The 14,855-nt window shown below is 41.9% G+C and overlaps 1 protein-coding gene across 1 annotated transcript; it reads left to right on the top strand.

The window, feature by feature from the left end:
* Positions 1 to 380: 380 nt before the first annotated feature.
* On the top strand, positions 381 to 9,703 carry hscb (HscB mitochondrial iron-sulfur cluster cochaperone). Its single transcript, XM_053869861.1, has 6 exons — positions 381 to 1,529; positions 2,366 to 2,462; positions 7,549 to 7,638; positions 7,795 to 7,939; positions 9,340 to 9,387; positions 9,539 to 9,703. The coding sequence occupies exons 1-6, from the start codon at positions 1,210 to 1,212 to the stop codon at positions 9,631 to 9,633; spliced, it is 795 nt and encodes a 264-aa protein (XP_053725836.1). The 5' UTR covers positions 381 to 1,209; the 3' UTR covers positions 9,634 to 9,703.
* Positions 9,704 to 14,855: the final 5,152 nt, after the last annotated feature.

Raw genomic sequence — 14,855 nt, 5'->3', positions numbered from 1 at the left:
AGGCACCACCCCCAGTCTGCAGGAGAAGATCCTGTTTACCTTACAGACACTGTCTCCATCCAGTTGTCTCTCTCTGGAATACACCAATCACCTTTTGTACAGCCACCTCCCACTCGCACCGACACAGCCACATTTACACAGCAGAAGCGTGGCGCTGGCATTCATCTCAGCTTGTACTGAGTTAGGAAACTGTGGAGACAAGGAGTCAAGAAGACGCCTGTCTGGTCTGCGGCCAAACAAGCCTATTTAGACTGGCTCAACTTCAGAACATTTTTTTTTTTACATGAGACAGCGACCCCATAAAGACTGTCTGGCTTTTGTCTCAGAAACAATCAGCTCAAGAGAATGACATAACTGACCGGTTCGAGGATGTTATCTGAACTCCAGTGTCGGATGCTGCTGGTGGAGAACAAGCCACTCTTTGTGTGTCCATGAGTCTTCTAGGAGCAGCTCCAATCTCGGTGCCATGAGTTTCACGAACTGTTAAGGAAAAGGGGACCTGGGGGAAACTGGTTCGAGCCGTTTTCCTGCACAGGTCATCAGAAATAACAAGGGCTGGTTAATAATTCATTTTCATTTGGACAGGACGAACAATAGCGGGTGGTTTCAGATAAGTTAGGACATTTTGAAACAGATATTCATCATGACCTGGTGTCCATCAGTTTATTATTATTAACAATAAACTGTATTTGGCATCAAGCATGATCGCTGACAAAGCGTCTCAGCAAGATGTCGACACTGCTCGTTTCACAATTGCGAAATGACATTCACACATCTGTTAGCATTTACACACACCAAGAGTCGTGTCCGTTCGTAGTCAACACAGCAACATTAACGAGCTTAGCTAGCTACGCCGTTGTTTAGCTTCAAGCTAACCCGGCTCTTCATGCCAGCTGCTACTTTATCGCACTATATACCAAACCTTTCGACTCGAAAAGACTGAAATGAAAATGTTCAACTTACTACATTCGGTAGTTTGTTATATGAATCCAGTGCCTTTTTAAAATAGTAAAATGCTAACAGTTCGCCTGCTAGCTGTTGTTTTCCCCACCAGCGTCGCGTCAGTTTCCCCTCCGAACCAAAGGGGGCGTTAACGGCAGAGGATAGTGAGCGCGCACTTCCTGTTCGGAGCTGGAGGATGTGCATGTTGCTGGGAGCAGCCGGTTTTATGCAAGAAACAATTTGAAACTTTTGATTCTTCCTCTTGAGATGATGAACGTTTTACGACTCGTCTACTCATCCAGATCTGCCTGGCGACGGACGTGTCAATCCGGGTTTCAGACTGTTACCTGTCCTGTCAGTAGTTTTTCAAATGGACCACTGAAGGACACTTGTCATAATAAGGAGAAACGCGGTGTAGCTTTTAGTCGTCGTCTCGTTTCTGTGAGGGATCTTTGCACGGGGCGCGTTGACATGAACTGCTGGAATTGTCATCATCCTCGGGACAGAACTCCTGCGTTCTTCTGTCTTTCCTGTAAAGTTGTCCAACCCCCCGATGAACACTTGAATTACTTCAAGATCATGGATTGGTAAGGGTTTATCCACCTTTCAAACTCGAAATGTGTATGTGAACTTTCAGCTTTTCCATGTGATGATTCAAAGGTAACTGCTTGTTTTGGATTTAAACCTCACGCCATCCGTATTATTTTCCTGCAGTGGCCAGTACCTGTCAGAAATCAACATAGAATGAAAGGCAAATATGCTACAGTTCCACACCTGCAGAGCAGACACAGTTATGTTTTATCATTTTATCATCTTGTTTTTCTGTGACACCTTTACAATCCAAATTGTCAAAGTTACTCAATAGTCATAATAATGCATGTAACATGTACATAAATGAATGTAGCTGTTGCATGTGTCTTCAAAGTAGTTTATGGTTCAGGAACAGTATTAATATACCCTTCTATTAATGAAGTTAATCGCCCCTCGTGTTTGGGAGTTCAACATTTTTACTCCTGCTGTTGGAATTCTCATTAGACTGAAGGTGGTCTGAGCGCATCATGGGGGAAATTCTCTCACAATCTGAGTTCAACAAGATTAAATGGCCATTGAATATTGTTATTATTTGCTTGTTTGTGATGCATACAAGTTCTTGGTAGTTTCTGTATTTGTGATTCTATAAGCAGGTCATTTGCAACATGCAGTGCAGCATCAATACTGGATCATGGTTCCAACATTGCAAATCCTCACTTTGCTTATTGTTTTATCTGCCATGCAAACATGTAACTAGGTTGTTCTGTCAGAGGGCCTTATTGTGTTATTTCCTTTTCTCTTCATTTATTGCTGTCTGATAATCTCTGTAATGTTAAAGTGTCACCTTGAAGACACACACTGGCTTACCTTCTATTTGTATGCCTTTTTCCAGTGAACGAAACTTCACACTGAACACTCAGAAATTGCAAAAAACGTACCTGCAGCTGCAGCGACTTCTTCACCCTGACAACTTCAGCCAAAAATCACTGGTGAGCAAAGACCGATACTGCATGTGTGGTTGAACTTGGAGATGTTTCTGATTGACAATCTTGTTTACTTTGGATTCACTATTGCAGTATAGATATTTTGGTTTCAAAATCTCATGAATAAGAAGGTGGATGAAAGTTCACAAAAAATTAATGAATGAATTATCCCTTCTAATATTATACATTAGGATTTGAAGAATGTTTTTTTTATGTAAGCATAAAGTAATGTGTGACTTTGATGAAGTTAAATCTTCAGTAATTGATCCACAGAATAAAATTAATACAGAGACAACGTGATATTGTTAAGCTTAAAGAAAGAGCTGGGCAAAAAATTGAAGCGCTTTCCAGAAAGTGGATCGATGTTCCTATTTTCCCACTCATTTTGCGTCTGATTGAGAAATAAGATTGCGGTTACATGACCCAAGAGATATCATAAGCAGCTCAGCCATCGAAAGGGAACTTAAAATAGACCTGCGGCTTAGCTGTTGCAGGCATTGTTTTTGGGCCCTTGCACCATGAATGTGTTCTTTAGAAGTTTGTACTGTTGCTGCAAAATAAGTTGTGTGGCGATGCGAAAATCATATATAGTAACATATTTTTGTTGAAATACTATCATTAACCATGGTACCATTTATTTGACTCAAAAGCATTCTTTTCTATCGACAAATTCATCTTCTACTTCTTTAGTTTGGCATTTCCCATCAGGGGTCGACTGAGTAAGTCAGCCGTCTCTACCTATTTGTAGCATCCACTGAGTCGGGTCTGTATGCCTTCGTGTATTGCATCCTACCCATCTAAACCAGGGGCTTCAAACTTGTGGCCCATGGGACATTTGCGGCCCTCAGTATCCAGTTTTGTGGCCTGCCAATAGGTGCCCAATTTCAGCCTGAGAGTGACCCCCACAGAAAGGCACCCCCAAAAGTGAGATGTACACACCAGAACAATCAGTACATTGGAGGCACCTTCATTACAGTGCAAAACCACCAAATGATTCCAGTAATGTCATGAAAATTGCCATTATTCCCACATCTGATTTAGAAAATATGTCCACCTGACATCTGTACAGAAGGGTGAAAAGAATGTACGAACAAAAGTTTAGTGAGATGTTTCTGTCCTGCAATGCATGATGGGATGCCTCTGGATTGTGGGTTGACTTGTTGGCTTTTTTAAATTAGCCTTTTTCATAGGTCTTCACATACACATTAAGTGGCGTTACTAATACAAATAAATAACAGCATCAGATGAAGCAAAATGGCCAATGACAAGTGGCAAAACCACAAGACCCCTCACTCAGCCAGCTTCACCTGGACTTGGCCTCTGGCGGCCCCTTAGTCAATTGAGTTTGAGACTCTTCCACTCTTGCTGCGACTCCTCGCCTCCATCTCTTCCCATCTGCCAGTACTCTCCTCTTCACCTCTTTTAATCTGTATCCATCACTCTGTATGATCCCCTCATTTCAACTCCCCGTCACTTGACTGAACCTTCTGCCCCTCCCTCTTTCACACCCATATTAGTTCTACTATTCCTCTTCTCTGCAGCTTGTACCTCCACCTCTCCAGCTTCTCCTCATCTTTAGATCACTATATAGTCACCAAACATCCTAGACTCCTCCATAACCAATCTGTCACTCTGTCCATGACCATGGCAGACAGGAAGGGGCTGATAACTGATTTAATCCGTTCTTACCTGACACCTGTCGAACTGCCCTCACGCTCCTGGCTTCCTCTTTCTCTTTCTCCACGAAGATCTTTTCTATCACATCACAGTGCATGTATGGTTGACAGTCTGCATAAATCTACATATGTCTGTTCATTTCCTGCACCTATACACATTTTAAAACTTTCCCCAGGGTCACTCCACCGTTGTAATGAAATAAAAAATGTCATGCCACTGAAATGTTCCACCACAAGAAACATGTTTTGCATTGATGCTTTAAATGAAAAAGCATATGGGTGAGAGCCGGACATAAAAACAAGCAGCAAGTTTCCAGTGATTGCTTTTGCATTTACGGCAGTCTTGGCTGGTTCCCACCTTATGGCATCAAATAAACTGCGAAAGGCTATGTGAGAGTGAAATACACCCAGAGAATTAGGATGCTTTATATACTGTGGGAAAGGTAAAGGGAAGGAAATTGCTTTAATGCGGGTTATTCCCCCGGCCCTCCAACACTCACTTACTGTTGCCAAGGAAATGTATACCGCTATTACTTACTCATTTTGTTTGATTTGTCACTTCTTATACACCTTCCATCTCGGCGCTACAATGTTTGCCAGCCGAGGTGTGATCTGCATGGTAAATCAAATACATCCCAGAGCTCCGACTGTAAGGGGAGAGCACTATAAGGCCTGAACGCTACATCAAATCCTCGCTGCTTTAAAGCTGTCACCGAAAGAAATGTGGATCATCCCTAAGTACCTCGCCTTTGGAATGTTTTATAACTTTCTGTTATATGATTGTTAAAATTGACGAGGAAAAAAATGCATTATCCCAAAAGTCCCAGAAGTACGATAAAAGTACCACGGAAGGGTTTCTCCGAGCACATTATTTCTACAGGATAACTGCAGTAATTACAGCAAAAACTCTGATTTGTGTCCAGGAAATGTGTTTTTGTATGTTGCTATTGCAACAGTATGGATGTCAAAGCCATTAGTTTCCACACAAAAGCCTACCAACAGGTGTGCATGTAATATGTGCCAACAATTTCTTGGATATATACAGTATATATCGTGGTGGTGTTTTTACACATTAATTGTGTTAAGAACCTGCATCAATGACTGAGGCCCCAGCGGATTCATGTCTAGTGCTGAGCAGCATATCAAACATGTTAATGTATATGAAATTGACACTCATGTAATAAAGAAACAGCTGTTATTTTATTGACCAATAAATGTACATATTTTTACTTTTAAGAACATCTTGAAGTGTATTTTCTTCCTGTCATTGTCACTTATACTTCACCACTCACTGATTCAAGTTTTTCTTTCTATATACTGAGTGTGTGCTCAATTATTAACTAGAAAAGTTGCTCGAAAGGCTGAATTGTTTATTGTTATTATTTAAGATTTAAGTCTTATCTAGAAAACATTCCTACTTAAAAATATACAAAAAAGTGTTACATATAAAATAAATGTATTTATTGAAATTTATTTGAATAAATACGGTGGTACCTCGGTTCTCGACCACAATCCGTTGCAGACGGCCGTTTCAGAAGCGATTTGTTTGAAATCGATGAATCGATTTTTCCCATTACAATGAATGGAAAAAGAGATAATGCGTACCTTAAAATAGGCTTTTGTAGGAGTGAATGTAGAGTGTCTGCTGCAGGTGCGCTGTTCCTCTATGTGTGTGGCCGCTGCATGTGGGAGGGGTTGCCGAGTGAGTGACGTCTCTCCAGAAGTGAAGAGGTGCCCGGTGCGTGTCCAGCTCTGAATGTGCGCTTCTGTGCAGTTTGGCTGTGACAAAGTCATAAACCAAGTAACGCTCTGTCCCAGACTCGCCTCATCCCTGTCCCAGCTCCAGCCCACAACAGGACATCAAACCCTGGAGTGGAGGTGTGGAGAGCGAGCACCTCCCCTGTGACACTCTACCACGGTCCAGTGCGGAGACAGGAAAGGTTTTACACCTCAATATGAAGAAAAAGCAGTCAGTAAATGTAGCTAACGGGACACGTCTGCATACAGAGGCTGTGTTACACACAATAACAAAGCGCGTCGTGGGTCAGCTGATCGGTCCGCGCACATTATCTTTTTTCCGGCTTTTTTCCGGGGCATTCTAGTTCTGGATTTTCGTTCGAAATCAGAAGCAAAAAAATCTCGAAATTTTGTTCGAACTCTTCTTCGAAGTCCGAGACGTTCGCAAACTGAGGTACCACTCTACTTTTATTCCTTTTTCAATGAACAACCCACAATGTAAACTTTACCCATCACTTGTTAAATACCGCCTTATAACCTGACAGACCGCTCTTCTTTTCATCGACTTTGTGTCCAGGGAATGAGTATCTGGGGTCCAGGTGCACTATTAGCTGCTGAAAGCTCCAGAACATGGCTGCTTATCCAAAACAATAAACTCTATTAGCATTGGGCTGCCTGTGGTTCGCCCTGGTTAGCTTTTAGACCAAACATGTCTTCCTACATACCTACATATTATGGTGAAGCGTGATGAATAGATGCATACGTTGATATAGATAACATATCTTTATTAACTGTTGAACTTGTCCAAGACCATAAAACATGTCTATAAAGACCTACATTCATAGAGTGTCTTTAGAAACCGTTGTCATCTTTCAAGATGCATACAGTATATTGAATGCTTTCTGATTTTGTATGAAGATCTTAGTTTACAATGGTGAGCCTGAAACTAGTCTAACCTAACCTAAACTAGCTAGAACTCAGAACTCCAAACAGCCCACTTGTTAGAGCAAGGGAACATTGGCATTTGCCTGCAAGACCTTGTTTCCCAGACTTGGGTCAAAATCCAATTCAATTCTAACTTACAGCACACAAATAAACAGATCAACCCCAACGCATGTCAATGTCATGACAGGATTGAAGTGTTCCATTAATGCAATATTTTCCTCTCAGGGAAGGAAAGTGGTGAATGGTGGGACAGTGAATCCCTGCTTGTGCATCTACTTGAAAACAAGATGAGTGTCTCTTGCGTAGTTTTTCATGATGAGTGGGGGATACTTGACCCTACATCCAACTGAGCCAGTTGGAGTGTTGGAGTGATGTTGAGCAGCTGTTTTGGCTCAATGATTTCAATAACTTTGATGTGGCAGTGAAATCCTTTACTCTGGATTTTCACTTCACATCTTCAAGAAATGCACTTGTACTTGCGGACTTGGAAGCAGGCGAGACTGCAGCTCTTAAAGATTTCGTTTTCTGTCTGTTGAAGGATATTAAATTCTGCCTCTGCTCACATTGTATCTCTTAATATTGTGTCCACGTTTTGTCTGAATGCTGCAGTTATTGATCTTATCTTGAGGCCAAAGTGAAAATGACAAGAATGTGGAAACTGGTTTAGTCCTTCTATAAATGCATAAATACGAATTGCACTGGCTGACACCTTAATAATAGACTTTTTTTTCCAGAAAGAGCAAGAGTTTTCAGAGCACCAGTCGGCTCTTGTGAACAAAGCGTACAACACTCTGCTGAAGCCTTTGAGCCGTGGACTTTACATGGTGAGTTGTCTGAACTCTCTGACTTCTTTTGGGTAGCTTATTGTGATAGCTGCCAGCAGTGCATGTGCATTAAGTTGCTGTAAAATAGATATATCTATCCTCCAAGCTAGAGCAATTACAGGCATTGGAAAAGCTGATCGCTGTTGGATGTTTCAGCTGGAGCTGGAGGGGATGCATATAGAAGAGGGGACTGATTCCGCAGCAGATTCAGTGTTTTTAATGGAGCTGATGGAGATCAATGAAGCTCTTGATGAAGCCCAGACTCCTGATGTGGCCAGTCAGATCGGAAAAGAGATGAAAGGTTGGTAAATCTGAGTCGTTGGCATGTTGGCCTCTCACCCCACTGCAGTTCTTCCTCTTTATATTTTGGCATTTCCCATCAGGAGGTTGCCACAGCAAGTCAGTCTCCTCCTCCTTAACCTATTCTCTCAGCTTGCCTCTTCATGTCCTCCCTTTTCCTTCCCTTGAAATCCATCCATCCTTCCCATACTTACTGTTAGAAGGCTTCAAAATAGTTAAGCTCTTCCCCTACAAACCAGTAATGTCCAACCTACATGGGGTTTCCATCCACTGATTCTTATTCGAATTTTCAAAAAGAAACCCGAACATTAATGGAAACGCTCGAAATCTGAAAAAAAAGGCAGAACATTCGCAACAAAGTTTTCACGTTTGGTGGAGGTAGATTTCCTTTTTTGCGATGGGAACAGATTTTACAGATAAACGATGACGCCACAGCCCTGTCTGCCTCTTCTGTCCCCTCAAAAGTCGCCACTTCATGTCAATACAAGTTAGTGTATAATCGGCAACAACTGTTAAAGGTTATAGTTAATATTAACAGATGTCCGGTACTCTGTCATTACAAGCAGCAACACTGTTGAGGCAGATGGGCTTCGGACATGTGAGCAGCACACACTTTTCAGAAAAGCCAGTTCATATTTCAAGCGAACATTGAATTTTTCAAACCACCATCAAACATGAACGTATGGAATTTAAATTCAAGGTAAGCACTCTCTGTGGTTTCGATGGAGCTGCTAAAAATACGCGTTCCCAGACACTTTCTCATGACTTGGATAAAAAAGCTGATTCGCATTGTTTGCAAACAGCGGATCCAGGTCGACGGCAGAAACGGCTTTGTTTTCATGAAGCACTTTTTTGAAACCAGTGGGGAACATGATGGTATAAGAAAGCATGCGGCTCCGTGTGGGTGTAGCCTCATGCTATACTGGATTGGAAACAGCAACGGAACATCTGTCGAGTGTGTTGTTTGATTTGAGACGCTCGCTGATGACATCATCTCATGGCACACTCTCCGCTCAACAATTGCAAAATTGCATTTTCTTTTTGCACATTTCCACTACGTTTGCTAAAAATGTCTTAACATTCAAAAGGAAACCCCATTTTTAGACAGGACCTTTTCCCAGCGTCGACCGTGGTCTCAGACTAAAGGGACTGGTGCTCATGCCGATGACCTCGAGTTCAGCTGACAACTCGACTCTCACACACCGTGTCTTATGAAAAAAACTTTTTCTGAGCAGAACTGGCCGAACTTCCTAGAAACTGTCATTCTTTTTACACAGTGGAAAGTTCATTTTCTCACCCATTTCAAACAATTGTTCCCACCCCTGAGACAAGTTCTAGACATCTTCTTTTGATTGGTGTTATCTTTAATAATGAAACTTGTCACGTCCTCGCTCACTTCAGGAAAGCTGGCAGGTTTGACGGAGAAGATAGACGCTGCCCTGCGGAAAGGTATTATACCCAGACGCTGTATTAATAATAAGACTTTGTCTGGCTCCCACTCCTTTTCAATTTTCTGTTTTTATACAATGTGCTGCAGCCTTGCTTTTAGTCACAGGATGAATTACTGATTGAATTCTCTTTTGTTTTTGTCTAATATCAGGAGAGCTCCAAGCTGCCAAACAACTGCTTGTGCAAATGAAATATTTTGCAAACATAGAGGAGAAAGTAAAGGAGAAACTCGCTGAATTCATGTGAAGGATATTGTAGTTACTGTATTTAAAGTATGTTTTTAATAAAGTTTGTGCTGTATATAAGACAAACTGTGGCTTGGAAATGTTTAATAAAGCCTAAAACAAATATTCTTTTTTCTTATTCTGTGCAAACCACATGGAGACTTCTTTATGTTTGGTATTGTTGTTATAATTCAGATTCTTCCTCAGTAATGTAATTTCCTCACTGAGCCAAATTAGATGTTGAAACTCTTGTGGTGGGACAGTTCAAGTGTGCACTGATAACCATATTGTGTAGACCAGACAATGTATGGTCTGGGGGCCTCATGCGGCCCTTTTGCCTGCATTTATGCGGCCCTCTTGAGGTCAGAGTGTAATAAGGTGCTTTTATATCACGTTTACATTTGTTACCCATTGAATCAGTTATCAAGATGTTTACCGTTTAAAATATCTACCAGTATTTATGTGTGATTTATGTCATAAATCTTTATGTAAAACTGAATATATAGCATAATATTATAGTTGCAAAATGTTAAATTTAGGCTTTTTGGCCTGACAACTTCTCACAACAGTCACTGTCTGTAATGTGGGCCCTTGTGGACCATTATTGGCCACCTTTAAAGCATCTCATTTACCCTGCTCAGAGGTGACAAGATCTCAGAAAGATCAATCCAGATATCTGATCAACGTCTTCAAAGTGTGTTCGACTCAACTTTGTGGCAGTTCCCTATGACATGCTGTGTGTGTCTTGTTTCGCCTACCTCTGTCTGGGACCCCACCAAGGTAAGTGTTCCCAGAGTACTTGAAAGCATAAAAAGGATCAGAACTAAGTCGGATGCTGTCCACATTGGTGACCAGTCCATAGACCTGTTCATGAAATATTAAGTAGACCACGTCCAACCAGTAGAGCCCTACAACTGCCTCATGAGGCTTTGAAAAGCTCTGAAAGTTCAGCTCAGTGAAGCCCCATCAACCCGTTGATACTCAATAGGCCTGTAGACTTGTTCTCAAGATCACCTTTAGTAGTCTCTGTTTTGTCTGTAGTTTTGGTCTCAACATTGTGGTCTCAAAGCCTGCAATATCTACAGGCATGAAGCTGCAGCACTATGCATTATTATTATTATTATTATTATTATCCTCCACGTGTTAGCAAGTCCACTTCACAAACAGAGGAGACGTGATGGTCTGTCACTCTCAGCGCAGTGAGGCAGGCAGATACATGTTTACAAACACACGCTCACACTTACGATCAATCAATTCACAGATATCTTTAGGTGTCCATCACACTAACAACACATAGATCACACATATATGATTCCGCAAGCCTTTCATCTGACTTGTTTTGTCAGTTTATTGATTTGTGCCTCGGTGGTGTTTCGGTGAGATGCGGTGGCTCACATCAAGGTGGTGGAATTTTGTCATCTGATGCTGTTGTTGTAGCTACAGCATGAATGTATTTGATTTTGTATTTTTCACTTGACCATGTACTGTTAACCCGCACGTACAAATGATGCCGTTGTTCAACTAAATGGATAATCCTCAACTCTGGAACAGTCTGCCAGAGGAGATCTGAAACAATGTGTGCCGCCATCTTTAAATCCCTGCTAAAAAACTCACCTTTATAGGCTTGCTTTCATATAATATGATCCTATTTCCATAGTTCCGGCTCACTGTGGGCCTAGCTGTCCACCTTCCTGGTCAAGCAAGTCCAAGCTTTCCTTGTGATTTTGCCTATAAAGCACTTTATGAGCTGCGCTAGAAAAAGTGCTATGTAGATAATGCATATTATTGTTCGATATCAGTGGCATCATTGACGTGTCTTGGAACTTTTAGTCATATCAGTTCTTACCTGTAGTTGAAGCTGTAGTTGAGTTGAAGTATAAACACTGTGCAGATAAACCCAGTATGAATATAATGCTTGTCAAGTGTTTGTCTTGGTAATATGTTGGTATGGACACGCTTGACTAGAAAGACTGGTCATAGCTTGAGACCCCAACACACAGCATCAAAACCGCTTGTGCTCCTTTGTGCTTGAGTTTTGCCATTTTGGAGGCAGCGAAGTTGTTAAGATTCACTTGTCTTCTGTTTACAGCCTCCATATTTGCCTTGTCACCATCTGCATGAGATCTGTCCATTTTTGGTGGTTTCCCATCGTGTCGATCACTGGTCACTTTCCTCTTGTTTTCCCCCCCCCCAACAGATTTTTTTTTATAAATCTCCTGAATGAGATGGTCATCCTCTTGAGCCCTGCGAGAGATGTGCTAGATCAAATCCATTATCAGGAGCCGGGCAGTGTGGACAGGTCTTCAAAAGATGAGAGTAAGCGTAAATGTTAAAGTATGTTTTGCTGTGTGGGAGTGAGCTGGAGTGCCTGTAGGGGCCACGCAACATAGCTATGAACATATATGAACAACTCCCCGCAGAAAGCCGACGTGGCTCAGGGACCTATAGCTGTTACGAATAAGCCACGTACACTAATGTGCTGCTCAATCGGTATTTTGGTGGCATGTAGTGTGATTTTTACTCTGTAAAACTGGAGGCAGCAGGAGACTGAACGCTTAATAAAGTCGGCACCAGCAGTGGCATTTCCTCTCTGGGATCAAATTAAAGCTTTTAAGGACACAGAACCACTTTTGCAAAGAATAAAAGAGAAAAAATCAGAGTAATTGCTTTCACACACTTTCTCAGTCAGTCCTGCTAATATCTCGGCCCTCATCACTTTCCCTTCTACCTAATGCCTCATTACGCATGACAGCGATCTGCACTGCCTCCCATTAAAATGCTGCAGGAGTGTTGATATGATCTTCCCTGCCTTTTCCTCGTGCTGCGGCCTCTGACAGTTCCCCGGCTCATCTGTAGGAGGAGACATCACCCCTCAACAGCGCTGCAGTGGAGCTTGAGCCAGTGGAGAGGCGGTTGTTATTGACTCAGACAATCTTCTGAATTATTTATGGAGGCTTCCTTGGCGGCATAAATTCTGAGATTATCAGGGAGACCCGACTGAATGATTATCAAGTGATGAGCCTTATATGGGCTGGTTTTTATCTGATAAATGGTTTTGCATTGGCCCAGTTAAACCGGCGGCTGCCATATCAAAATGGAAATCAATCCTCATGAGTGCCGACTCTCAAAGGAGCCTTTTTAATCATTGCTTTTGTAAATTGGAGATTGTTTCACATCACACTTGAGCAATCGATATGGTCGCAAGCGCTGTGAAACGCGAGCAGCGCCACCGAGAATGGGATCATGTGAAGAATGGCTTGGTCGACAAGCTTTTCCGAATTTGAAAATCCGTTATTTCAAGCTTTTTTTGTCCTTGGCAGAGATAAAAAAAGATTTGGACGACCTTTTAGTTTGACAGAGGATATGATTCCTTTTGTTTTAGTGTCAAGACACAGTATTGAGGGGTTGAGGAGGTTTCATGAAACAGGGTCCTGATTTTCAGAGGCCACCAGAGGGCGATGTCTGCTGTCAAATGTTTGGACTTGAACAATATTGAACAATCATTCTAAATCTCGCATTTCTATATCAAGAGCACGCCCTCTAGTGTCCTCGGAAATAGTATGACATGGTTTCATCAACCCTGCAATAGTGTTTCATGATACCTCATCTACCCGTCAGTAATAGAAATGTCCTAAAATAAATAAATAATTAAAGTTTGGCATTAATCATGATTCATTGATTTCAAACCAAATTTATTTTTTGATTCAAATACAGTGGAACCTCGGTTCTCGACCACAATCCGTTCCAGAAGGCGGTTCAAGAAGTGATTTGTTCGAAATTTGAATCGATTTTTGCCATTACAATGAATGGAAAAAAGAAATAATGCATTCCAAGCCTTAAAAAAGGCTTTTGTAGGAGTGAATGTAGAGTGTCTGCTGCAGGTGCGCTGTTCCTCTATGTGTGTGGCCGCTGCATGTGGGAGGGGTTGCCGAGTGAGTGACGTCTCTCCAGAAGTGAAGAGGTGCCCGGTGCGTGTCCAGCTCTGAATGTGCGCTTCTGTGCAGTTTGGCTGTGACAAAGTCATAAACCAAGTGACGCTCTGTCCCAGACTCGCCTCATCCCTGTCCCAGCTCCAGCCCACAACAGGACATCAAACCCTGGAGTGAGCGCTCCAGCCTCGGAGGTGTGGAGAGCGAGCACCTCCCCTGTGACACTCTACCACGGTCCAGTGCGGAGACAGGAAAGGTTTTACACCTCAATATGAAGAAAAAAAAAGTCAGTAAATGTAGCTAACGGGACACGTCTGCATGCAGAGGCTGCGTTATACACAATAACAAAGCGCATTGTGGGTCAGCTGTTCGGTCCGCGCACGTTATGTTTTTTCCGGCTTTTTTCGGGGGCGTTCGAGTTCTGGATTTTCGTTCAAAAAAATCTCGAAATTTTGGTTCGAACTCCAATTTGTTTGAATTACGGGACGTTCGAAAACTGAGGTACCACTGTAGTTGATTTAAGGTATTAAATGTTCACTAATGTAAAGTGTGACCAACGTTCTCTCACGGGGACTTTTCACCGCACCAATTCAGGGGGCACTGCATTATAATGTGATATCAGAGGCAAAACCTCTATGATGAAGGAGTGTTAATGAATAGTTGAATGGATATTTTAAGTAAAAAAAAAAACAAACTTCGCTCATCTCTAGAGCTCCTCCACCCTGATGTTAAAAGCCTGTGTGTACAGATTCAACTTACTAATCACAATTACTCGATTAGAAATCTTCTAATGAATTAGACACGGCTTCTAATTGAACCCCCGAGAATTATGCTTTTTATTTTCACTTAATTTTAGCCCAGGTGGTTTACTATTTCTTCAGAAGGCTTGGAACCCCTCCAAATGCTTTATGCTGCACCAAGGTCGAGTACAACTGAAGTCTTACATGACATAAGAAATGTATCACTTCAGTTATTCCAAGAAGTCATTGAGGGACCTGTTAGATTTCTGAACACTTGCGCAGCACAAAGCTAAATATCCAGTGTGGATATTCTAATAACACCTTTAGGTTTAGTGCCATTCTGCAGCACCTCTCTGTAAGTCATTCTGACAGTTTCTTTATTAAGTCTGGAACAGTCATGTGAAGTGCCTGCCCCGGGTTCACTCTTTTTCTAAATGGAAAAGCAGTTCTCTTAATACACATGGAGAGACAGTGAGGAAGTGTCCCAACCACAAGGAGACTAACAGCCTTATTTATTATTCATGCTGTAAATCGAAAGGCATCAATGGCGCCTTTAAATTAATGAGAAAATGTGA

Source organism: Synchiropus splendidus, chromosome 7 (genome assembly GCF_027744825.2).
Source record: "Synchiropus splendidus isolate RoL2022-P1 chromosome 7, RoL_Sspl_1.0, whole genome shotgun sequence".
Taxonomy (NCBI): domain Eukaryota; kingdom Metazoa; phylum Chordata; class Actinopteri; order Syngnathiformes; family Callionymidae; genus Synchiropus; species Synchiropus splendidus.
The sequence above is the reverse complement of the archived record's forward strand: the minus strand, read 5'-3'. Positions and strand labels throughout refer to the sequence as shown.